The sequence below is a fragment of the Cygnus atratus genome, chromosome 3, assembly GCF_013377495.2.
Source record: "Cygnus atratus isolate AKBS03 ecotype Queensland, Australia chromosome 3, CAtr_DNAZoo_HiC_assembly, whole genome shotgun sequence".
Classification (NCBI taxonomy): domain Eukaryota; kingdom Metazoa; phylum Chordata; class Aves; order Anseriformes; family Anatidae; genus Cygnus; species Cygnus atratus.
In genome coordinates this window covers 99,028,326-99,055,084 of record NC_066364.1, presented here as the reverse complement: position 1 = coordinate 99,055,084, position 26,759 = coordinate 99,028,326, and the positions used below count along the sequence as shown (strand labels likewise).

The 26,759-nt window shown below is 37.9% G+C and overlaps 1 protein-coding gene across 4 annotated transcripts in view; it reads right to left on the bottom strand.

Annotated features, from left to right (window-relative positions):
• The window catches only part of RAB3GAP2 (RAB3 GTPase activating non-catalytic protein subunit 2), a 52,763-nt gene that overhangs the window by 3,284 nt on the left and 22,720 nt on the right, over positions 1-26,759 (bottom strand). For all 4 annotated transcript variants that reach the window (XM_035562986.2, XM_035562994.2, XM_035563004.2 and 1 more), the window contains exons 11-34: positions 26,262-26,341; positions 26,058-26,147; positions 25,122-25,261; positions 23,301-23,517; positions 22,838-22,981; positions 22,518-22,600; positions 21,902-21,966; positions 21,451-21,541; positions 19,224-19,351; positions 18,134-18,347; positions 14,724-14,821; positions 13,753-13,858; positions 12,493-12,653; positions 8,763-8,979; positions 8,232-8,405; positions 7,995-8,101; positions 6,905-6,971; positions 6,105-6,175; positions 4,158-4,193; positions 3,599-3,673; positions 3,143-3,361; positions 1,698-1,787; positions 1,395-1,613; positions 183-341 (exon numbers count right to left, since the gene is read on the bottom strand). In XM_035562986.2, coding sequence (XP_035418879.1) covers positions 183-341; positions 1,395-1,613; positions 1,698-1,787; positions 3,143-3,361; positions 3,599-3,673; positions 4,158-4,193; positions 6,105-6,175; positions 6,905-6,971; positions 7,995-8,101; positions 8,232-8,405; positions 8,763-8,979; positions 12,493-12,653; positions 13,753-13,858; positions 14,724-14,821; positions 18,134-18,347; positions 19,224-19,351; positions 21,451-21,541; positions 21,902-21,966; positions 22,518-22,600; positions 22,838-22,981; positions 23,301-23,517; positions 25,122-25,261; positions 26,058-26,147; positions 26,262-26,341 — 3,051 coding nt within the window. The remainder of the gene's footprint in view (positions 1-182; positions 342-1,394; positions 1,614-1,697; positions 1,788-3,142; positions 3,362-3,598; positions 3,674-4,157; positions 4,194-6,104; positions 6,176-6,904; positions 6,972-7,994; positions 8,102-8,231; positions 8,406-8,762; positions 8,980-12,492; positions 12,654-13,752; positions 13,859-14,723; positions 14,822-18,133; positions 18,348-19,223; positions 19,352-21,450; positions 21,542-21,901; positions 21,967-22,517; positions 22,601-22,837; positions 22,982-23,300; positions 23,518-25,121; positions 25,262-26,057; positions 26,148-26,261; positions 26,342-26,759) is intronic.

The following is a 26,759-nucleotide window of genomic DNA, read 5'->3' as shown; positions in this document are numbered from 1 at the left end:
CTGTTACAAAAAACAATGCAAGGACATGCTGCTTTCTTTTTCAAGGAACAGAACTAGCACCAGATAAAATGAGAACTAGCTTGTTTCCGTTAGTAAGAAAGGTCAATTCAGATGTAATCTGTGTCTGAATAAACAGAACCTTTTGTAAACCAAACGGTTTTCCTAAATTGAGCTTAACTTACCATAGCTTTAAGCCAAGTACATAGTGTTGGAGGAAGTCTAGCGAGAAGTTCCGCGCTCTCTTTTGTCTGTACATGAAGTAGAGAAAAGGCCAGTCTCTGTCCAGCCAGTATGAGCAGCTGTGATGCAAGCACTTCTTTGTCAGTCACCTGAAGAAAGGCCTGAAAATAGAGAAATACACAGAATTAGATACTATTTGAGCATGACACAGATCACCTATCTGCACGCTTGAAAAGGTGAACCTAAAGAAGTTTCTAGATACTAGACAGAAAAATGGCTTTGAGGCTGTTTCTTGTGTTACCTGTCACTGTAAAGAAAGCATGCTATTAAACAGCTTCGCAGCAGTAGAAGAGAGAACAAAGGCAGAGAATTACTCTGTACTTTACACAGTGATTAGCATGATTTGGAGGTCTGTTTTACAGTTCAGCAACATATTCCTAGCTTCCTTATAATTCTGTTTGCTTTTCTGCTGAAAAAAGTGACGGATTTTCTGCTCAAGGACTGGTAAACTTCCTAAAATTCTAATTAGAGGATGCAGATGATTGTGTGTTTTCTTCTGTCTAAACTATATATTGATCTCATTCTATTTATAGGCAGTTTTACCTCTCTTGTATGAAGATGAGAGAAAAGATACCTACTTAGGCAGATTTTCTCAATCCATATGTCAAATTGAAGTAGAACATCCCCAAAGGAAAAAAAAAAAAAAAAAGAATCTCTCATTAATTTCAGAGCTTAATTCCTACACGAGTACGATCTGCAAAGGTTTCAATTCTACTCTGCTCTTTTACTAAGAGCTCATACTAGGAATTTGCACATTTGTTATCATGATTATCTCTACTCATTACATGCATGAGAATAGCTCATCAACTCTTCATGGACTTCCACCAGAGGTTCCACCTCAAGATTTTGTCAGTTGTAGAGATTACAAGTGAAGGACAGATTCCTGAAATATCAAATGTAGTATTTTGAATACAAAGAGGTTGTACTAGTTCAGACCAACAGTAACTCCCTGTTGGAAGGAAGGCAAACTAAGGAAGATTACTGGTTTAGAGAAAGTACTTCTCCAGCCTCTGACTTTTTCAGTCTGTGGATTTTTTGAGCCTGGCAAGACTTGCCTAACCCTTCCAGGCATCTTCAGTAAGTGAAAATGTAATTAGCAAAGTATCTGACATAATGCTGTATTGATGTAAAATTATTTAAAAAGGTATTATTACCTCTTCACCAAGATGATCCATCCCATAACTATATAGTTCACAGACATAATGTCTTCTGACCACATCCTCACAGATTTGAAGATACTGAGCTAGATCCACAGCCAAAGTTGGCCAATTCCTTGCCTTTTCGAAGGGAAACAATTCCTCTTCTGAGACTTCTTCAGCCTTTTGTGATGAACATAGCTTTTGAACTGCTGCACTCACAACTTTGATCAAGAACTTGAAAGCAAGAGGTAAAAATTACTTCAGTATTATTTGAAATTTTAGAAGTTTAGGAACTTTCAGTACAAAACTTATACCTACCTGTTGCCGTATTGATAACACGCTTTGATCCATATCCCCACTAGGTAACAGCTGAATTGAAGTAAGGTCTTTGAAAAATGCATTCTTGCCCTAAAATTGAGAACCAAATACAATCGTCAGAGATAAAAGTGAAGAAAAGTAATTCACTTGGATCCAATACAAGGAAGCAGAAGTATTTTTTACATTTAAACTGCACTGAATCTTCCATTTCTCTTTGGGAATGAAAATTAGTATTTTAAGTTAAATTACAGAACAAAACAATATTTTGCCCATGCAATCCTTATTCAAGGATTTCCTTTCAAACTTACATAATTTAGTGGGCAGGTGTTTGTACCTGATATGCTACTAGCTGGAGATGAAGTCGATATATATTTCCTATTCCCCGGCTTATTGTTCTAGACTAACACGCTAGACATGATATGCAAGAAGAAATGCAAACTAGTTAATACAAAAATGCATTTCAATTATTATCAATTGACTCCACTTAAAATTAAAGTGTCCTTGACTACAGATTAATCAAATTTCATGTAAACCGCTGAATGATGGCATATGGCAGCTCTCGTTTCAGCCCACCACCACCTCCAGTGATGACATACTCAATGCCAAGCATCTCTGGCAGTCCTGCTCTGTACTGACACACAGAGTAAGAAAACAAAAAAATGGCTGTTTTGAAAGAAAAATCTTTGTAGAGTTGTTCTTACGTAGTGGGGACCTTCTCCAAATTGAAAGAACAGCCAGGAGAAATACCCAATGGGATGCAGGAAATTACGTAGAAGTGGATTACTGATACTGGAATGGTGCAAGTGACAAGCATGGAAGTCTAGACAGTGCCTTGCATTATCAGAAATAAGGTAATAAAAGTTTTTTGAAACTTTTAAATACTGCTTTTCAGACTTCACTCAATTTTCCCTAAAGATTTGTTAGGGATTCTCTCTCAAAGCTCACAGGAAAATGGGAACCTTGACTGTGTGAACCTTTTTTTCTTAGTGGTTTATATGCATCTAAATGACAAGCTGTATTCTCTCCTCAGGAAGCTCAGAATTCTGGAATAATAATCAGCAAAAGTGGATACAACAGCAACACCAACATAACATTTTTGAACTTAAGTATTTATGTTTTCTCTGATTTGGCTCTTCTCGAAGCAACTAGAAAAACCTGTCATACAGTGTTCTTACCATGCAGAATTTTCAGGCCAACTAATTGTTAAGGAGATGATTTTCATGCATCTGAGGTCACTACAAATCTTATATTCATAAGACAAAGCACCAAGCTTGTCTGTCAGCTTGAATTCTGGTGACAACTTCATTAACAGCACACTGGGCTAAATGTCTGTCATAAAAGCATGCATGAACAGTATAAGAAGTGAAAGCTAGCGTATATTATAGATACGAAGAGGAAGGATAGTAATAAGTAGGTGTATGCATATCAGCTTTCAGAAGACGTACCTTGCTATCAAACAGTGAGAGAGGCTTTACACTCTTCAGAGAAAACCTCATAATAGCGTACAAGATTGTACATAACACAAACTGGTGTTCAACAAGCGGATAGTGAATGCGTTTCTGCTCAAGCGCTAGTTCTACTATTGATACTGGTCCTTCTACTGACATCCAAGCATCTTCAGTATCTAGGACAGGAGCCTGCATTTCGTCACTACTAACATCAGCCTACCGGAGGAACACACAAATAGTCAGTTGCAAAATATCTCCTATATTAGTCTTCTATGCAAAAACCACAGCTTTAATCACAAGTTCTCTGCTATGAAATTAGGAAGAGAATTTTATATTCTCCAGAAGAGAATATTAACATTTGTCTGAACAACGCAGAGACTAGTATAAACATATTATTTAAAAATTGAATTTAATGCATTCCTTACTTTCCACAGATTAAAAACAAACACTTACCTCTAGCAATGTTTGCAGAAGATCTGAACAGCAGCCAAGAAAAGCTGTCATTGCTGTGTCACCCATACCTACATCCTGTTAACAGTATGTTTTGAATTGTTTCAAACGGAATTGAAAGAGGCTGTAATAGTTCTATATGTTTGAGAAGATGGTTGTAGACATAACACATTAAGCTCAGCTTATTAGCCTATTATATTTAAAGCTAAATAAACATTCACCTAAGCACAAAGATTTAGAAACAACAGGAAAAGAGAAAGCTTTCCATTATCTTGAAAAGATTAAATTATCTCAATTTAGCTGTTTACAATACCGTATTTCTAAAGATGACTTAGTAGCTCACGTACTAACACCTAATACACGCCATTTTCTGAGCAAATCAGTTGCCTTCCAAGAGTTTTAACTAATAATTATGCATGAAAAATAGTATTTTGTCATGTTATATCTCAAGTTTCAAACTTTCACAGCTCCAAAAACAAATCACAAGCTAGTATTCGAAATAAGGTGTGCGTTTTTGTGTGTTTTTTTTTCCCCCCAGTTAGACAAAAGTAGTATTACTTGCCCTTCTGCATAATCTGTCCTTTGGAGCTTTTCCCACCTGTTTTTAAAAAATATATATTTTAGCACAATGAAATCATTTTTATCATAAGGTATCTGTTATTAGCATTTTCCTAATATAAAAAGATAAACCAGTTCCTTACAGCTACAAAATGTAACACACTGGATTGCAAAAGTAGCTAAAATATTCCCACTGAATTCTGTGATATAGAACTAGAGCTAAAACACTGTGATATTATAAAGAAACATTGGGAAACAAGGGAAGAGGAAAGGAAGAGTGAATGCTGCAGAATATTCATTGAGATGGAAAAGGTTTAGTAAATCTTCTCTAAACTTTTCATGCTTTGCTTATGTAAATTCTTCAGAAGAGACACCTCAGACATTCTTGTTTAGGAAAGTTACTACAACGTCACTTGGGTCTAGTTTCTACACACAATCACATTCTGCACACAATGAATCACGTACATCAGTGAAAGGTCTCTTCCACAGCAGAAAGAAATAAAAGTAATTATTATATTGTGGTAAAGTCTAAACAATACCTGAAGTGAGATAGCAGGGTCCTGAATCACAGGAACATTTAAACTCTAATTCTACCAAACTGACTCAACATCTGAAGTGAAGACAACTTCTTGGGACTGATTAAGCACCACCTGTTTGGAAACTGTATTTCTCTGGGAGTTGGGGAGAGGTCAGACATGCTTTTACTTACGTAACACAGACCCTGAGGGCTAATTCACAGCTTTCAAATGTATATAAATAAAAGCTAGCAGTATTTGTTAGGACATGATGTTTGTTTGAGGTAATTGACATTGTGAGCAAAAACAGTTGATAAAAACCCTCATGTCTTCTGTGGATGTTAATGTAGGCAGAAATAATTGCGATGGATGTACATAAATGCTGGAAAAGAGCTCTTGCAGAAGGAATATCTGCTACAACTGTACACAACTTTGTTTGTTGAAAGGAATGAGGAAGATGATACATTCCAATTCTTACACAGCTAAGCAAAAATGCAAAAGCAGAAAATGAGAGGAGCAGAGGAGAAGAAAAAAGATAAGTAAATTACTGTCAGTTTTGGTTTGTTTGTTGTTTTGTTTTTTTGTTGTTGTTGGTTTTTTTGGTCGGCTAGCTTTTTGTTTTGTTTTTAAATTACTGTCAACACTCCTCTGTTTTACATCTGGACTTTTATGCTAAAAATCACTTAGCTGCTGCTGAACATCAGGCCAACCAATAGGTAGATTCCCCTTATACAACTTAAATAGAACTATCATTTACTGACAGTTCCTAAACTGCCTTTCAGTCCTTAAGAGAACTGTCTTCCAGTAAACAATCTATTGCATATTATAAGCATGAAGCTTAGCAGGGACAAAAGACTGGTAAAACTAACAGCAAGCAAGCCACATACAAGAATGTGATTTACCAGTGCAGCAAAAGTTAAAAATGCTCACCACCACCCACAAAATGCTCTGCATTTTGCAGAATAAAAGCTCACACACCCAAAACTTAGACACACAACATTTGGGAATGTTGCTGCATGTAGAAACCTGAAAGTTTCACATCAATAACTTACCAGGAAACAGGCACAGAGAAACACTTATTTTCTGAACTTAAATTTGATGCGCACACAGTTTCAAACTGTTTCACACTTTTTATTTAGCAATTATGAGCTAATGCTGCATATAAAGCCTCAGTATATCAGCCAGTGTCTGCTACTGCTTAAAGCTACAAGTTGATCAGTCCAAATGACAGATTTAATACTTTGAAGTGTGCATTCCTTCCTCAACTCCCAAAATTAGCTTACATAATAAATCAAACAAACATGAGATTTTTGATATTTAAGTCAAAGATCTTCCAAACACTTTTTGTTTAAAGCCATGCCTTAAAAATACTAGATTTGCTTTCAGTTAATATTGAGAATTCATCCTCAAACCTACAGTCAGAGCGTTGCTCTTACCTTGTCCATTAGATATGTAGCAGAAGAAAGCCTTTTCACTACGAATGTATTCCACATCATCAGAGCAATACCTAGAACAAACACAAACTTGTGAACTCTCTGTGACTAGAAGAGAGATTTCAGGTAATGCAAGTATGGAGCAAAAAGCCATAGGCCAAACTTCCTTTAATAGTGGGAATTTAAAAAAACAACAGATGATGAATGAAACAAGAAGGAATTGTTATCCTCATTGCTTAATGCCTGAACTTCAGATTTCTCAAGGAGAGACTATCTCAGCAATCAAATCCAGTCAGAAGTGCAATGAATCATTCATTAAAACTGTTGTATTTATGCAGACTGGGTTAAACATTGCAGATATGCAGAAACTGAGACTAAGCATGGAGGTACAAGACTAGTGCTTTAGGCATAGAATGCGCCTTATTTGCATATATAATCTACAAAAAAAAAGGGAACTCATCACATTCACTTAAACAGAGTATTAAGAAATGCATGAACTCTGATTGCAAGGACCATGTACCACTATTTTAAATGAAAATAACAAATATGTTTCAAAGCAATTTTTAGTTTTTAGTTGCACGTCGACTTTATCTAATCAACGTATTTCCATGTTTCTGATGGAAACGGTTAGTCTCAGCAAGAAAAATGTCAGCAGAAAGTTTACTGGGGGTGGTGGGGGTGCTGACAAAAAGGCCATCAATACTATGAACTACACCTGTTTACACTTGTCTATAGACAATCGTTTAACCTGTATGGTTTTTATGATTTCAAAGGTCATTTTTTTATGATTGCTTCATACTTACCATGCTGAACGTGAGCATTAATGATGCATCTAAGATGGTCTATAGACCTAATGAGAAAACATGCTTCCTTATGTAAAACAAAAAAAGTAAAAGAACAAGTTACTACATTATTCAAAACTTGTTTTAAATGTAAACTATCGATTCTTAAGGGGCCCAAATAGATTATTTTAAAGCTACTCATTTTTGATTTACAGAACTTGTAAATTATTCTGATCTTGCAGTCTTTTCTGCTGACATATATGCATGCACATGGCTAAGTACATTCCAGCGATCACAAACACATTATGATTTCTTCACTATTTTCAGGGTTTTGTTACAGTATATGTACCACTAACATTCATTGCTGAAAGATACCTCCAGTGACTAGTAACAGCCCATTTTTCAGATACAAGAATCTATTTGTGCTAGAAAATTTTTTTTTCACTCCGTGTCATTATGGTGGAGTAAGTTTTTTTTAAACCTCAAATTAATATTTTCTATAGCAAGGTGTTATGTTGCACAGATCAGAGCAGCGCTGATGTCAATTTTCATATCATCTTAAAAATTTTGATATCATAGAACTTAATTTTCTAATATTAGAAAAGCTATAGGAGAACAACGGAAAACAAGAATTTTGCCTTTTTTTTTCCCTGACAATTCCCAGCAGTAGCTAGAGGGAAGAAGAAGAAAAAATCCAAGAAGAACGTTCAAGAAACCTCTCTCCTCTTTAAATGGAGTGGATCTCGTCTGACAAATTGACTATTCTGTGACCTTTTTTAGCACATACAGAGCAGAGGAAGGGTTCATCACTATTTTGTAGGAATTAATAGACTTTTGTATTCTCACAAAACAGAGACAGAACACTTCTTCACGTTGCTTACTTGAAGCAGTTTTGAGAATCTGCTAGCTCAGAAGTATACCGTCCTGTCACTGTGAGGTGCCATTCGACTTCAGACTCGATTCAATTTGTACTTGGCACTTACCGCAGAAAAAGCGTAACCAGTACGCTTTCAAACTCAGTGTTTTCTTAATGAAAGTTTTTATGAACTAAAACTTCTGAAACTAGAAAGTTGTTCTTAACCATTACTCCCTGAAAATGAAGTTATTTTACCTCTGGGTCCTTATTCCACTGCACTACATATTCCCAACAGCAATGTGCATGGAGTACATCCAGTTCAAGACTACATGGAAACTGCTGATATGCTAGTTGCAGAAGCTCTAGGGAAAAAAAAAGAAAAAAGTTACAAGACAGACCTCTTCCCACTATAATTTCTGCTATTCACAACAGCAGCATCTAAAACAGCTCTGAAAGCATTTAAGATTTGAAAGATTCATGTTATTTTCTTACCTAGGATTGTTTCCAAGCCTTCATCTGCTTCTGGTTCCTCAAGAAAGATATTTGTATGCATTTCTACAGATTCTTCAGTACTCTCTGTATTGTTTCTGTGTTGTGCCAAATTCAGTACAAGAGGATTGAAGCCTTGCTTAAAAACCCACTTTGCTACAGTGTCAGCAATACCTCCTGGGAGGGTAAAAACAAAAAAAAAAGTCTGGGATACACTGAAAGTATTTCGTAAGATTTGTAGCTCAGAATTGAAAGACAAGAGTAGAGAGATGACTAATACCATTAATTATATTAGGATGGCTTTGCCAATCAAAAAATTCTTAATCAACTTAGAGGTTTACAATCAATGTAATCCTTTCAGTAATACCCTTTCGCCATTTTGAAACAGCATTCTACATGGTTTACTTTGTTTTTTAAACTAAGAAATGTTACCAGCAGAACAATTTCCAGTGCAGTGTATTTCACAAAGTAGGTAAGGATATCTCAGAAGTCTATTAGAAGGACAATCAACATCTTTCCAGGAGAAAAACGTACCTTTTCCACCTTCCAGCAATTTCTTTACAGAAATCCCACCCAAAGGCTCGGTCTGTAGAGATGAAACTTTTTTTGTCCTCTTGCTCACTTGGCTGTGCAGTAGTGTCTGAAGTATCAGACAATCCTCTAACTGTTTCAGCAAAAGTTGCCAATATTCAGCATCAAGAGAAAGTGCTTCCCAGGATTCTGTGTCTGAACCTACAATTATTTGGGAAAACTAACAGAACATAAAAACTGTTTTAGATCTGTTCACTTAAAGTAACATGATTTTGTTTAAGAAAATGCACAGTATTAAAATTGAAAGCTATATCTCAAGAGCTACTCTATTTTAAAAACAATTTAGCTTGAGATGTGTATATGAACTGTTACGGAAAGATAAATTAATACCCCACACTGCTCACAAGCCACACAGATTCTTAAATAAAAGTATAAGGAAACAAAAAGGACATCCTTTGCTATTCATGAGGAAATGGTTGGCGACCTGCTAAGGAGCTTGGATGTACGCAAGTCGATGGGGCCGGATGGGATGCACCCGAGGGTACTGAAAGAACTGGCGGAGGAGCTGGCCGAGCCGCTTTCCATCATCTATCGGCAGTCCTGGCTATCAGGGGAGGTCCCAGTTGACTGGCGGCTAGCCAATGTGACGCCCATCTATAAGAAGGGCCGGAGGGCAGACCCGGGGAACTATAGGCCTGTCAGTTTGATCTCAGTGCCAGGGAAGCTCATGGAGCAGATTATCTTGAGGGTCATCACGCGGCACTTGCAGGGCAAGCAGGCGATCAGGCCCAGTCAGCATGGGTTTATGAAAGGCAGGTCCTGCTTGACGAACCTGATCTCCTTCTATGACAAAGTGACGCGCTTGGTGGATGAGGGAAGGGCTGTGGATGTGGTTTACCTTGACCTCAGTAAGGCTTTTGACACCGTTCCCCACAACATTCTCCTCAAGAAACTGGCTGCTCGGGGCTTGGACTGGCGTACGCTTCGCTGGGTTAGAAACTGGCTGGATAGCCGGGCCCAGAGAGTTGTGGTGAATGGAGTCAAATCTGGTTGGAGGCTGGTCACAAGTGGTGTCCCCCAGGGCTCGGTACTGGGGCCGGTCCTCTTTAATATCTTTATCGATGATCTGGATGAGGGCGTCCAGTGCACCCTCAGTAAGTTTGCAGATGACACCAAGCTAAGTGCGTGTGTCGATCTGCTCGAGGGCAGGAAGGCTCTGCAGGAGGATCTGGATAGGCTGGAGCGATGGGCTGAGGCCAACTGTATGAAGTTCAACAAGGCCAAGTGCCGGGTCCTGCACCTGGGGCGCAACAACCCCAAGCAGAGCTACAGGCTGGGAGATGAGTGGCTGGAAAGCTGCCTGGCCGAGAAGGACCTGGGAGTATTGGTTGATAGTCGGCTGAATATGAGCCAGCAGTGTGCTCAGGTGGCCAAGAAGGCCAACAGCATCCTGGCTTGTATAAGAAGCAGTGTGGCCAGCAGGTCTAGGGAGGTGATTGTCCCCCTGTACTCGGCTCTGGTGAGGCCGCACCTCGAGTACTGTGTTCAGTTTTGGGCCCCTCGCTACAGGAAGGACATGGACGTGCTCGAGCGAGTCCAGAGAAGGGCGACGAGGCTGGTGAGGGGTCTGGAGAACAAGTCTTACGAGGAGCGGCTGAGGGAGCTGGGCTTGTTCAGCCTGGAGAAGAGGAGGCTCAGGGGCGACCTTATCGCTCTCTACAGTTACCTTAAAGGAAGCTGTAGTGAGGTGGGGGTTGGTCTGTTCTCCCACGTGCCTGGTGACAGGACGAGGGGGAATGGGCGAAAGTTGCGACAGGGGAGTTTTAGGTTGGATGTTAGGAAGTACTTCTTTACCGAAAGGGTTATTAAGCATTGGAACGGGCTGCCCAGGGAGGTGGTGGAGTCGCCATCCCTGGAGGTCTTTAAAAGACGTTTAGATGTAGAGCTTAGTGATATGGTTTAGTGGAGTACTTAGTGTTAGGTCGGAGGTTGGACTCGATGATCTTGAGGTCTCTTCCAACCTAGAAATCTGTGTCTGTGTCTGACATGAAAGGCCACCTTATAATCCTATATTAAGTTCATGTTTGAAGGGATTCTAACCTACTTTTTGACCAAAGAGATTTAATTCTAAGTCCTTGAATACAATTTTTCATTCCTTACATATGATTACTCAACCCACATTTCTATCTCCTACCATATAAAAAAATAGTTATCATGCCTCATGCATCTGGAAGAATTGGATGATACCTTATCTGTGCCTTACTTTGATATTCTCATGTTAATCAGCAAATAGTCTGACAGGAACACCAGGAATTTTTCCAGGAGGTTGTAGATCTGATTTTTAGCTTTATCATAGAATCATCACAGAAAGGCTCAGGTTGGAAGGGACCTTAAAGATCATCTATCTAAAGATCAGGTTGGCCAAGGCCCCATCCAGCCTGGCCTTCAACACCTCCAGGGATGGGGCATCCACAAGTTCTTTAGGCAACATGTTCCAGCGTCTCACGACCCTTACAGTGAAGAATTTCCTCCTAATGTCTAGTCTAAATCTATCCTCTTTTAATTTAAGACCATTCCCCCTTGCCCTATCATTATCTACCTGAGCAAAGAGTCCCTCTCCATCTTTTTTATAAGTCCCCTTTAAGTATTGAAAGGCTGCAATGAGGTCTCCTAACAGCCCCAGCTCTCTCAGCCTGTCTTCATAGGAGAGGTGCTCCAGCCCTCTGACCATCTTTGTAGCCCTCCTCTGGGCTCGCTCTAACAGCTCCACATCTTTCTTGTGCTGGGGGCCCCAAACCTGGATGCAGTACTCCAGGTGCACCAATACAGAAAACTCTATAGAGTTCTCAAAATCCTGGCCGTTAGCAGTTTTAGGCTTTATGCCAAAAGAGGGCAAAAGGAAAAAAAAAAAGGGTAAAAAGATAAATGGTTGTATGGAAGGCAAATTTTATGACTGCTGCTTTTTTTCTTTTAAGAACAGAAGAGAAGATTACAAAGGAGAGAGCAGATGGGTAAAGCATAGTATGTTGCAACGTATCAACGTTCCTATTTGGGCAACATAGGAGATTTTAATATACAGAATTAGATTAGTTAAGATGAATGTAGAAAAATGCTACAACACTTCCCAGCAATCTAGTTATAATATATAAAACAATCTATTTACAAGCCGTAACATCACCTAAACCACATCTAATTCGAGTTTGTTAAGACAAGTAGTAAAACACACACAAGTCTAGGGCTGTTTAAGAATGAAATAACCTGTTTGTAGTTTTGCAGTGTTAATCACAACTCTGTAAAAAGATCCTTATTGACCCCAAAAAAGCCTACCCATTACCTTAAGAAGAAATAACAACATAAGAGATAAGAAAATTCACCAGTACATTAAGAACACAATTGTGCTGAAACAGGTTTACCATCCACCTCTGTGAATTTCTCAAAATTGTATAGGCTTTAAGTTTGTCAACATTATTTGCTATCAAGAGAAAAACTCACTGTCCAGTTCCCATCACATATTTAAACATGTGTAGCAAGCAATTCTGACATATCTTTCATTTACCTCAGCATAATATTCTCCACATTCAAATGCAAATTTTCAGGCTTGCAGCATGGCATGCTTGTGCCCAAGTCAGAACAACAAGTGAATGTTGAGGATGTTACTCTATTACAAAGACAGCAATTTGCATGGAGCTGACACAATATGTAACACTGAGATGAGAAGTACACAGTGACTGACCTTCTTCTCTGTCACACTGTCAATTATCTGTGCAGTAACAGAGTTTCCAACGTGAGCAGATAATAAGGCAGCTGCATTATTTTCAGACTGAATACAAGCTGTTCGCATTTGCTGCCACCAGGGGGAAACGGACTGAGTGTCCCAGGACTCATCGATAGCGACTGCAGAGAGAGACAGCAGGAAACTCAACTTGGGTCATGAGATATTAGAACTAGCGAAACAATAACCAACCCTAAAAGCAGCACTTATTAATGCAGCATGTATTAGGAGCAATTTCCAATTACTCTACATTACATTGTTCTAGATGTGTAGCATACAAGTCCTAGATTATATATCAAATGTAAAATAAAGAGCAGAACATGAATTACTCATTCTCCAAATTTCACTCGGAGGAAACAGGCAACAAATCTAAACCACTAGTCAGTAAATCCTGCTGAACACTTAACTAGATTTAAGGAATATAACAAAATAACACTTAACAATGCAGCCAGCTTCCTTTGTGATTTCAAAACACCATACCCATTAAATGCACCCACTCAAGCTGGCTCTCTTCAGGCTATCTCATGTTCAGCAGAATTAATTTGTTCAGACAACAGCAACAGCTTATTCATGCTTCCAGTTTCAAGCTGATAATGGTGTCCTGTGGTGAACTACATATAAGGGAACCTGGCAGAGACATAACTACAGCAGTTTTACGTGAGGTAGGAGAATCCATATTTATTCATCCCATTATTTGGGGTAACCTGTGTAAAGTTGACTTCATAGAGCACCCCTCAAATTACAGAGTTGTTCACTAAACAAATGCTGCTAGAATAATGAGGTTAGTGTCTCAACGTGAGTTAAAGCAACTCGAAGGACTTCTGAGCACCAGGCAGCAAAAGAGAGGCAGAACTATACACAGCAAAAAAAAAAAGGAGGAAAGCGATATGGACAGCCACCTTCTGTTGCCAAATAGTAGCTGTGTCTACTTGGTGGTGAGTGAAAAAGCAAGGCATGAAGCAGGCGTTTAATTGCAACAGTCCTCAGACTTTGACTGCATTTTCAAGTTAGTTGCTTGTTACAGAATATATCAGAATGCAATATTTAGTCCTGTTACATTTTTTTGAGTGAGGGAACTAAATGATAACATGGATTCATCACCAAAAAAAAAATTTAATAATAATTAAACACCAAAAAATTCTAATAACTAACATCCACACACACAAAGAAATCTAATAACTAACACCCGCGGTGTTTAAATGTTCCAAGTGTACGTTTCACCTTTCATTTTGCTCAGGAGTGACAGCATAGTATAAAGGCAACCGGTAGAGTCTGGTTTCTCTAGAACGTCTTTTTCCCTGGAAAGCCATAAATTGAGAAGGAGTGACTGGAAAAAAGAGAATACAAAATTTAATTAAAACAAAAGAAACTCTGTGATATTGCAATACCTAATGCAGTCACTTTCTTTAACAAATTGTGTGTCATGGAGCTGAACTGTGATATCAATGAGTCCTTATTATATTAATATAGAAGGTTAAAAATATATTGCATAAGGAACTCTGACAGACTGAAAGGAAACTATACAATCAGTACTTTCTAAGATATCTGAAAGATACTCTTCTGAATGCACAGACAGCTCATATAAGTTTGTTAGCAATCTTAACTTGGTAAAAAATAGTAGTTAATATTACAGTTGAAAATCTTAACACAGCAAAGTAATACATAAATTTTAATTACATATTAATTAAAAGTAATAGGTATTTCATTCATCTGGTAGTTGGTGGAAGACAAGTAGCAAAAAAAATAAAATTACATGTAGATGAAAGAAAGATGATTGTCTCAACACTGCTAGTGATTCTGACAAGTTTGACTTTTTTAAAAAACTTCTTTGCTTGTTGTAACAAGGAATTATAACAAATGTCTCTGTACCTGAAATTAACTACTCACATTATTTTTGCTTCTCTTCGTAAAATAAATTTTCAGCAAAATTTTACATGACAACACTTACAGTCTATTCAGTGCATACTCTAGACATTCCCACTAGCATAGCCACATTTTTCTACAAGATTTTTTTTGACATCTGTTAAGTGGTAAGTGTAAATATGAGAAACTAAAGAACCTCATGTAGGGGCATATGAACATGAAAGACAGCCTGAGAATAGCATTAATCCAAAGGTCAACATTCATATTTTTCCTTTCAGTGTTTTGTTTCCAAAACCAGAACATTTTAACATACATAATAAATAGCTTACCAACAAGATTTGAGGGCTAAAACCTGCTGATTCCAATGCATGACACATTTCCTCTGTGGAACTCTCTCCACACAAACACTTCCAGAAGAAAAAGTTGCCTGAAGTAAAAAAAAATAAAAATAAAAAAAAAATTAGTGAACATGATGAATGAAATCTAATGCCACAGCCTCTCCCTTACCTTTATACAAAATACCATCTATTGATCAGGTCCCACTGAGTACAATAAAAAGGACTAAGTTATGTCTAGGATACTCTGACACTTTACCCTTAGTGGAGAAAGTGGTTTGTTTCAAAGGACAAATGTTTCTACCACTACAGGAGGCAGAGGAAAGTGGATTTATAAGAAAAGTTATTGTACTATTATTAGTTCAATTCAAGGAATAGCTAGAAGTGTTGGACAAGCTTATCCACTAAGTAACCCATAACTGTGTGGAAGCATGCTGTATCTAGTACAGCAAACTGGATGTACTTCAAGCAATTAAAAAACAGAAAACCAAAACAAACTAATCACACAATCCGAATTTGATCAGTGCTACAAAAGCTGAGTGTCTCTTTGAGGAAGGGGAAAATTGGAAAAACATCTTCAAGAAACCACCTGAATACCTCAGCACAACATTCATATTTAGAACAACAAGAAAGACTTCTATAGGTACATCGGGGATAAAAGGTCAGGGATAAAAGGAAGACGAGGGAAACTGTGGGCCTTCTCCAGAACAAAATGGGAGACCTGGTCACCAGGGATATAGTGAAGGCTGAGGTACTCAATGACTTTTTTGCCTTAGACTTCACAGGCAAGAGCTCCAGTCACATAGCCCAAGTCACAGAAGCCAAAGGCAGGAACTGAAAGAATGATGAACCGCGAGTGCAGAAGATCAGGTTCAAGATCAGCTAAGGAACCTGAAGGTGAACAAGTCCATGGGACCCGATACGATGCATCAGCAGGTCCTGAGGGAACTGGAGGATGTAGTTGCTAAGCCACTAACCATATCTGAGAAGTTGTGGCAGTCTGGTAAAGTTCCAACTGACTGGAAGAGAAGAAACATAACCCCCATTTTCAAAAAGGGGAAAAAGGAAGACCCTGGAAACTACAGGCCAGTCAGTCTCACCTCTCTGCCCAGCAAAAGCATGGAGCAATTCCTCCTGGAAACTATGCTCAGGCCCATGGAAAATAAGGAGGTGATTGGTGACAGCCAACATGGCTTCACTAAGGGAAGATCATGCGTGACAAATCTGGTGGCCTTCTACAATGAGGTTACAGCATTGGTGGACACAGGAAGGGCAACTGACATCATCTACCTGGACTCATGGAACGCATTTCACACACTGTGCCCCATGGCATTGTTGTCTCGAAATTGGAGAGACATGGACTTGATGGATGGACTACTCAGTGGGTAATGAATTGGCTAGATGGTTGCACGTAGAATTGCGGTCAACACCTCAATGTCCAAATACGAGCAGTGTTCCTCAGGGGTCAGTATCGGGACTGGTGCTGTTTCACTTCTTTGTCAGTGACGGACAGTGAGACTGAACACACCCTCAAAAAATTTGCTGATGACACCAAGCTGAGTAGTTTGGTCAACACACTGGAGGGAAGGGATGCCATCTGGTGAAACCTTGGCAGGCTGGAGAGGTAGGTCCATGCAAACCTCACGAAGTTCAGCAAGGTCAAGTGCAAGGTCCTGCACCTGGGCTGGGGCAATCCCAAGCACAAATACATGCTGGGTGGGGCATGAATTGAGAGCAGCTCTGAGGAGGAGGCCCTAGGGGTGTGAGCTGATAAGAAGCTCAACATGAGCCAGCGATGTTAACTTACAGCCCAGAGAGCCAACCATATTCTGAGTTACATCAAAAGAAGCGTGGCCAGCAAGGCGAGGATGGTGATTCTCCCCCTCTATTCTGCTCTTGCAAGACCCCACCTGGAGTCCTGCGTTCAGCTCTGGGGCCCCCAGCACCAGAAGGACACAGACCTATTAGAATGAGTCCAGAGGTGGGCCATAAAGATGATCAGGGGGCTGGAGCACCTCTCCTATGAAGACAGGCTGAGAGAGCTGAGATAATTTAGGCTACAGAAGAGAAGACTCTGGGGAGACCCTATAGCAGCCTTCCAGTATTTAAAGGGGGCCAGCCAGGACAGGCCTCTTTGTCAGGAAGCATAGTGATAAAAAAAGGAGTAATGGCTTTAAACTAAAAAAGCGTAGGTTTAGATTAGATATTAGGAAGAAATTCTTTACTATGTAGGTGGTGAGGCACTGGACCAGGCTGCCCAGAGAAGTTGTGGATGTCCCATCCCTGGAAGTGTTCAAGGCCAGGTTGGACAGGGCTTTGAGTAACCCGGTCTAGAGAGGGGTGTCCCTGCCCATGGCAGGAGGGTTAGAACTTTAAGGTCCCCTCCAACCAAAGCCATTCTATGATTCCATTTATTTTTATTTTAATTACAGCTAAATACCCTAACAAGTTATTGATGATCCTTTTTCAAGGGGTGGGGGGAAGTACTTCTATCTATCTTAGTTCTTAAACCCAAGTACAGTGTTATGGTAGAGAAAATGCAAACTCACTTGAGCAGACTTAAGATTACTTAGAAACAGACATATCTTCATACAGATGAAAGCCAAGCTCTTCTGCCTAACTTTTCAGTTTCGATTCCTCTCAAAGTCTGTCAATTAAGGCCAAAAGAAGCAGGAGGCTACTAAGTGAACACCACACAACAATGCCTGTGTACAGAATTCCATGTCTGCACCAAAAATTCCCCAGAAAAGAAGTCGTGGAAAGACAGTGCCTTTGAAACAGATTTAACCCAACTTACTTCCACTAGATATTTCTCAAGAGCTTCTCAAGGTCACTTTGGAACAGATTTAAAAACTAAAGCTGAGTTCAGACAGCAACTCTAATCCATACCCCAGAAGAAACCTCAGCAAGGTTCCTGACATCTCCCACCATCAAAATTTCCTATTAGTGTTAGAAGTCTCCCCAGCTACACAAATAAAGGGTCTCTATTGCCTCATGTAATGGTCCTGGCCAGCTCACCTCATCTCTGAGACTAAAGTCACTCCTGTCATTAACTGAACTCTTGAGGTGCTGTAAACATAAAGGAAACGAGAACACAGTTGCTCTTTAAAGTATCTAGTTACCACTGTCCAACTTAGTGGTGCTAATAAATGAATGAAGAGTGATAACATTGCTTTAGGGTAAACATATCCACATATGTAGTTAACTTGTATTAATATCCACCTAGGTAGAAAGACTTGTCCCATGGCTAAAGGTCAGAGTCTAGAACTATTACTGTCACAAACATCTTTGAGGTAGGCCACCTTGTTAAAGGGCTCCAAGTTAAGACTAAAATATTAATTTATTACATCTTAGAATATAAACAATTTTTAAGGTAACTTGACAAGCAGTTCAGTAGTTCTTACCTAAAGCCACATATTTGCTGTCTTCCATATTTTTCACATTAATCACATCCTTTTCATACTCTAAATACTCCAAGAACATTTTTACAGACAATACATCATCATTCTCATCAGCAAACTGAACAGGAGTTTGGGTGTTTTCTTTCTTGTAGTTCTCCAGCAACGTTTGGAGCCTCTGAAAATCTTTTTCTTCTAGCCGAAGCAATTTAGCCAAGTCCTTTAAAGCAAAAGCCCAAAAAAATTCCATTTCCCAAGAGTAATTAAATGTTTTTTTGTTTTAGAGAAAAACACAGTAAAGACTTAAAAGTCCAAAGAGTGAAAATATTTCATTTTGAGCATTAGAAATATATATTTTTAGAAGGATAAAATGATCGATAATCAGTTACAACTGTAAGTAATAATTATAATCATATAATATATAGAATATATAATGATCATGCATATAATATTCATAATATATGATGTATATAATTCTATTATGATTATAATAATTCAGTTACTCATAATGGATTAAAAAGACATTGTTTAACTTCATTTTTAAGGACTTTAGTAGGCATGTTTCCCACATTTAGATCTTGCTCGCGGTATAACTGTTGCTCATATGGGCCTATTTGCTTGGTAATGCCACTCTGTATATCTTCTATTAGTTCATAAGCACTTGTCATCTACTATTTAAAAAACAAGCCAAATTATGATGCTGACCACAGAATTCTGCTTAAGAGCCCATCTTCTGAAGTTTGTGCAAACATCAGAATTTATGATTTCCACTGGTCGAGAATACCTCTCCCAAATTAAGTTGTTAAGAATATGCTACTCTGGATAAAGGACTGAAATCAGGGGATCCTGGTTCTATTTTCACTTCTGTCTTGACTTCTGTGACTACCAAAAAATTTTGGGTATATGATTTACTATGCATTTATAAGGTAAATAAAAAAATAGAAGGTATTATAAAACAAGTACTTCATTAAAAGTTTTACCCCACAAAAATGGATCTAGTTTACCTACTTATTTTTATCCAAGGCCCTGAAAACATACTTTTATGCTTAAATCATCTCTCAATTCTACAAGATAACTGAATTTTGAATTTACTCACATTATCTGAGGGTGTAGTGTCTTCCTGTATGCTTTGGGAATTTAGCTTGCTCACTAGTTCATAAAGATGTAACAGCTTTAGCTTGTTTGCACAGAACTGCAGTAGTCCTTCATCCACACACTCGAGCTCTGAGGAGGAAAAAGACCCTGCATTTTAACTTGTATATATAGCCTGAAGTAGTGGAACATATTTTGCAGCCACATTAAACTTCTCCTTTTGGGAATCACACCAGAGGACTTACATCTCAATCTAATTTCCGACGCACTGCTGTTTGCGAAGATTACTTCTAATTCCCGGCATTATAAAACAAGAACTATTTTTATGAGATGTATTAAAGAGAAAGATATCAGGCTCATCTTTAAAATGAATGTGGTTGATAATGTGGAACTGAACAAAATAAATATTCGTCTTTTCCTGAGTTAAGGCCAAACCACAAAATGCCCCAAATTAAAAGACACTAAGTCTCAGATTCTTTTATCAAGAAATAATTACCAAACTATAACCTTTTATTTGTTCTGCCAGTATTTTAACATAGCACACCCATTGTACCAGAACGGAGTTTGACATCTATTTATATGAATTCAGTTTCATCTCTGCATGACACTGTCATTTTTATTTCTACAATCTTAGTCTTGGAAATCTAACGTATGTAATTGTTTCTGAACTTTGAATAAAGCAGTCTGAATATATGCAGCTAACACCAATGCAACGTTGAATAAAAACTTATTCCAACTTATCTGCTAGAAAATAAAACATTTCACAGAGATTCTAAAAAGACCTTTCTATACAGAAGGTATCTCTAAATACATAACTTCATCTAGAACAGCTTCTGAATATGATCTTCTCCCTATGAAATTTAAACACTATTGTCCCAGTGCTATTAAAAATCCTACAAAGCAGAAAAATGCAGTGTTTGCCACACACAGTCACTTGACCTCTTCTTCACAACCACAACATTCATAGAGCCTGGCATCTGTTTCGCATTAACTTTTGTCTACTAAGCACACTGCAAGATATGCCACTGCTCTTGTGAAATTAGAAGACTGGAACATTAGTCAAGTTTGTTCTTCATTGTGACTGTGAGGAAATAATGTTATGTATGACAATAAGAGATTAATGGGAATAATACACAAAAATACACACTCAGACCTAAGTATACAACTCTGTCAATTCCTCTTCAGTGGAAAAGGGCACTTTAAAAAGAGTTCTTACAGAACTGCATATGTGAAACTCACTCTCTCCTTTACACACCACTTCAAGAAAATGGTCAAAACCACAGAAAATGTCCCCAACAATATTTCCCCTCAAAGCTTTTAAACTATGAAAATGTGTTGCCACATTCTCACTGAGACTGTCTCAAGGGAAACAGCCATTCTAATTGGCAAACAGTTTATTCAGGACTTTGACACAACAGTGGTAGGGATTTCTTGACTCCTATTCTTAAAGAGTCTTCTCCTAACAAGCCGAAATGAATCCAGGGAAAACAAACAAGCAAAAAAATGGACAGATTTCTACTGCTGAGAAGTCCTAACATACACAAAGTGGCAGGCACATGCTTCTCCACTTCATTCCACAATATCCAGCTGGATCTCCTAAATGAGGTCACCTCAAACACAAGGAGGATTATCCCGATTTGGTAATATCCAAGTGCATCATTTCAAAGAAAGAACCTCACAGACTTCAGCAACAAGGTTGGTTTCTTTTTTTGAATGGATAATGACAATCCCTGAGACTGTCCCCAACAGAACATGAAAAATAATGTCAGTGAAGCTTACCACAAGAAGACACTAGGCATCTGACCAGAACTCAGATACTCAGTGCCTCCAGAACATTAAGATTTACAGATCCAAAGTACCATATCTTTACTGTCTTCCTAGGAAAGAGAGAAAGCGCTAAAATGTCTTTACAGCCTGTGAAGCCTTTTTTCTAAAGGAAGCTTTTTTCTAGATGCAAGTACTCAGCCCAGTTATTTTATTTTTCTTTTTAAGTACAATCACGAATTGTTAGGTACATGGCAAGTATAGCAAAGCATATTTGTTAGCAAGCTATTTACTGTCTGTGTGGAAAAAAGATCAATTTGTAGAAGCAACATACTGTGAAAGCTAGCGTGAAAACTAAGCAGATCAAGTCTGATACCCCTGTGGAACAGAGCAGTTCTACAATTGCCTTACAGCACTGCAGACAGTGCAAATGCCTCTCCATATTTGCAAAATAAATATCCACCTACCCTGTTTTTCTAAATTATCCATTAATGTCTGAGTGATGTTTGTGAGAGATGAAAGTGGCACGCGTTCACTTGTCAATATACTTTCCAGAGCCTGTCAAGCAGACATTCAACAGAATTAAACATTTACTTCATTTTACTGTTAAAACACAAAAGGTAAACCAACAACAGCAAAACTTTGACAACTATTTTCAGCTTTTTTTTTTTTTGGTCTTCACATATACTTGTGGCATATTTTGATCCTATAGTAAGGTCTGCTGGTCTGCTCTATTTTTATTATTTCAACTATTATCATGGAAGATGCCTTGAGGAAGTCACAAGTCAATATAATAGCTCAATCATTTGCTTCAACTCTAGGAACAATTAAAATATTTTTAAATATTTAAAAAGGATTTAGCACTAATCTAATAACACATTTTTCTAATATTGAAGTGTACAGACTTTAAATATTTACCTGTTTCTTTGTAGCGGGGTATTTAATATCAAGTATTAATTCCTTCGCTTCAGCTTCAATCAAGTCTGCAAACAAAGACAATGATGATATTAACTCATATTTTTCAGAATGAATTCTGACAAACAAGTCAACCTGCACCACAGCTGAGATGTACATGACCAGTTCATGCTATAGAGCTGGATACAACATTACAGAAGGTGCCAAAATAGGCTTGGTGAAAATGAAACAACATAACAGCTCATTGGCATCTCCAAATCTATCTTTTGTAAGAATTATATATTATTAAAGGAAGAAGGATATGTAGATTCAAACGCTGAGCATTACATAGCATAACAGGTTGCAAACAGATCATGTTTCTAGCAAGCACTCAAAGGAGATTTTAATATTTTGATCAAAGATTTAACTAGCAGACAAAACTTATACTGGATCTTTGCACGAGACAAATTTAATCCAGTAGTCTACAAAAAAATACAAGCCACTTAAAGATCATAATTCATAGCACATGCAGCTGTTAGAAAGCACTGTTATCACGCCTGTGTTTCTATACTTACAGGACAAATAATAGACAAACCATTTAATAAATAATTTCTTCAAACTGTACGTTAAGAGAACCTACCTGGATCTGAGGCTTTAGCTTTGAGTAAAACATTTAACTTCTTTACTAGATGCATATCCTTTGCTCGCTCACTTTTTTTATCACTGTAGAGAAATAATTTAACTGTATGAAGAAAACTGAAGTTTTCTACTTTGCATTTATGATACTTTAAGGTAACATTATATTAATAAAAATAAATTTAATATTTGAAAAAAATAAGGATATTACCAGAGTAGTACTTGGCCTGAAAATGAACACAAGAATCACTCTCTATAAATAAAACAGTTTCTAAAAACAATAATGAAATTCAGTTGCTTAAATAGAGTCCATAAAGTCCTTACCTCAATGCAAAATGAAAAGGTACATGGACAGTTTTTACACTTCCGGCGACTGGATCAACAAGACATATCTGGTAAGTCTGGGGCTGCCATCCCTGACTGGTCACATTGTTTAAACCCATTATTTTATAACCAGGATACAATAACCTGAAACCAATGAAAAACCACGGCATTTACAGTTAAGAATGAAATCAGCAACCTTCAATTTTCATATACTGAATAAAATGATTTTTTTTTTATAAAGCTAAAGCTTAACAACTGCTAGATGTGTTTATCAGTAAAGTGTGTAGAGTGATGAAGCATGACAGAATCCCATTCTATAAAACAAGATGCTGCTTTCACTGGAAACACTGCAGGGAATGCAGAAAGAGCCTGCCAGCGTTTTCCGCTTTTGTCACTGGAACATGCATGTACTGGTGTACTGCACCAACACAGCTAGTGTGCCCACATCCTAACCATTTCTTACCGACAATGCTTCCCCACATTGAAGGCCCCAACACGAGGCCCTTGCTGTGTGCTCCACACTTCCAAAATTCCTCTCCTTGGAGCATAGATCACAAGGAACTGAGCCACTCTGCTTGGACACTGTGCATTTCCAAAAGGAGAATAATCCACCTTCTCAGTTTCCCTCTCATGAAGGTCCTCTACAGTCTGTATCCAACCAACTTCTGCATCACGGTATCCTTTGTAAGAGAAGACAGAAATTCATACAAGATGAGGATACATTACCACCCGCTTACCAGTGGCGAGCTGTCAAACTTTGTTTCAAACTGTGCAATTCTGGCCAGTAGCCAGATTCCTGTTAAGCTTTGGTCCCTGCACTCAGAGCAGGGCCCATCAGAGGGCTCCTCAGAGCCAAATGCTGCCACCTGCAACGCTTTTGCAAGGAACAAGTTCTTCTGGGAGAAGCCAGAAAAAAAATAAACAAAAAACTACAACTCACCAGGTCTGTATTTTGACATTACATCAATGCAAAAACTTCTCAGTGCAGAAAGATCTGTGTCCAAATTTCTTACATTTCAAAACTAAAGAGAAGATTTAATGAAGGAAACTTGCATAGCCAAGTAGGATATGTAAGTTTTTGTTCATATGTTTTTGTGATTAAAATGTAATTCTTAGTAAACAAATAGAAATGCTCATCTTCACTCTCTCTCTGGGTAATGCAAGTATTACCCTCTTACAAACTTCATAAACAAAAGAGGAAGAAATGTTCTGCTGACATCACTAAATGCAATGGTTTAGCAAGTATGAATGAATACTCCAATCCACAAGTGAAACATTAATGCATAAAACAAGCTTACGACAAGATGTATTACACTAAGAAGGTTGCAAAGTATTCACAACTCTATTAATGATAAAGATATGGTTCAAAATATTTAATTCATTAGACAGATTTGCTTAAGACAAACAAACAAAACTATTTCACATCTCAACACTCTCACTCAAAGCTGCAGTAGGGAAATGCTAGCAAATGTGTCTGACAACCAAAAAACCCTTGGGACTCTGACAGTACAACCTAGATTATATGAAGCTCTCAGTAATGAAGAAAAATTTTTAATTTTTTTAATACAAATTTTATTAAAAAAATATAAAGAATTACTATAGCTATTACACTGCCAGCATGTCCCTGAAGTTGCTACCACATTCATGACCACTAATCTGAACTGTCAGGAGAGAGGGAGATTTACTAACTATTCATAAAACGTATCTCTTATCTCATTAAAAAAAACTGCAAAATTTTAATTCTGTAGACAGGAACAAGGTGTTGTAAGATTAGGTATGATTACAATTTGAAAGCTTAACATCTACATTTTCTTAAAAAAACTCAGTTCAGAAGACACTGGACACCCACTTGCTGTGCAGTCACCGTGATGAAATGACGGTCTAATGAATTGTGTATCCTCTAAACAGAAGTTTGAAAAATCATTTACTTTCTCAGCAGAATTAAAGAAGACACTACAGCTTATCAAGAGAAGGTATCTTGGATAATAGAGCTAAAGATCTTTAAAAAACAAAATAGGCCAAAAGCTTTCTGCTGTGATACAGACTGCAGGAAAACAATACAAACCAAACTGTTACTGTATTCCATTTCAGTATTCCAGGGATTGGTACAACAATACCCATATGGAGTTCACAACAAATCCATCTTTAATATTCAGTTTGTAATAAGACAACGTACTAAAATCTCTCATAATAATAGAATAACATTTGGAATTCTAAGTCTGAACATGAGAAGCCACAGTATTTTGAAAGGTATCATTTGCTATATTGACAAACGCTCTCATACCTTTCCACATGCGAACTGCAAGTCCTCTTGTAACATCCAGTAAAATAACTCTTCCAAAATCATCTGTTACTGCTGCTAATGTGTTGCATGGAGAAAGACATATTCTTTCACCATGGCGACGGGAATCTGGAAGTCCGAACCTAAAAATCAAAGAAAAACACTAGATAGATATTTTTTGAGAAATACTAAACAGTATCTCATAAAGACTAATTCTTCTCTTCCTATTTTACTTTTAGGGTGCCATAAAGATTTGGGTAAAATGAAGAGCAAATGATGACAACTCTTTTTGCTGTCTACTGAGAGATCTTGTAGGTCTGTTAATGTCCTACTGAAAACCAAATTTCAGAAACTAGGATAAGCAGCTGCCTTGGCAATGTGTTGTCACACAAGGATCTCAGAGCAGCGTGTTACTTTGTAAGCCCCCTCTGACTGCCAACTAGCCTTGAAAATAATTTTAATTCAATCTTGATTGTTCTTCCTGATTTCTTAGTCTTTTATCAGCCTTTTTGAAAGCATTAAGTTACAACCTTTTTCCCCATTCTCCCTCCTCAACCAACAGGAAATTGGTATACCTCCTTTTTTTTTTTTTTTTTGAGAGGTTTTAAGTTATAAGCAACAAGCAACTCATGCAGCTTCTTTGAAGTACTTCAGTGATAAACTTCAGGGGATGTTCATGCACCTACACTATCGTTAAACTGTGCAAACTGTTCTTTTACAGCAACAACAAACAAGTTTGTTCAACAGAAGTTGAAGAAACGTGTAATTTGCACAGAATAAAACTGAAATGAAACAAGCTTAAAACAAGTGATCAGCAAATTATCATCACTGTTTAAAGTCAGGAAAAATAAAAAGGTTCAGTTATGCACTTTTCAAAATAATTCAAATAATTGAGAAAAAAAGATTTTTAAAGCAATTGAGACAGTATTTCAAACTTGCCTCACTGCCAATGGGGTTGCTGGTTCAACTTTTGGTTTCTGTTTTTGGGCAGGTTCTTCTTCATGTTTGCTCTTCCAACCAAGCCAGCCACTTGCAATAGAAAAAGGTATTAGGAGAATTATACTAATGTTTCTGAAAACATCCTCAAACTATTAGGTAGTTACTAAAATAAAAATAATTTAACATCATTTTTTATTTCATTACCTGGCAGCGTGAAACAATGCTGAAGTCAGTTTACTTGCAACTGCTAAGGCAACATGAGACAACAGAGGCTGTGAGCTACCCTGAAAGAAAGAAACAAAAAGTTTAGGTAGTTTTTTAGGCCTCCTGTGGACTTTCAGCTTAGAAAGCACAGCTTTAAGACTCTACAAAATTTTAATTCATTGCCCCCAGAAGAGCCATTCTGACATCTTTACCATTTCAAAATCCTCCCGCAAGTCACTGGTAGCTCAGTAAGTTTGTCCGCAACAGAAGTTAAACTCTGTGTATGAGTTATCATGGAGAGTTAGCTGGCATATGGCTTTGATGTCCTTGCAAATACCAATGTTAACAGTTCTGTCATAAACATGTTGCAAAAGCAAGTACAAAATCAAAATTCCAATTCTAGCATTTTCAATCAACTTTTAACCCTGATAAGGCCAGCACACACGTAGGGTCTGAATGTACAAGACACACACAGCTACATTGCCAACCTTTTCCTCC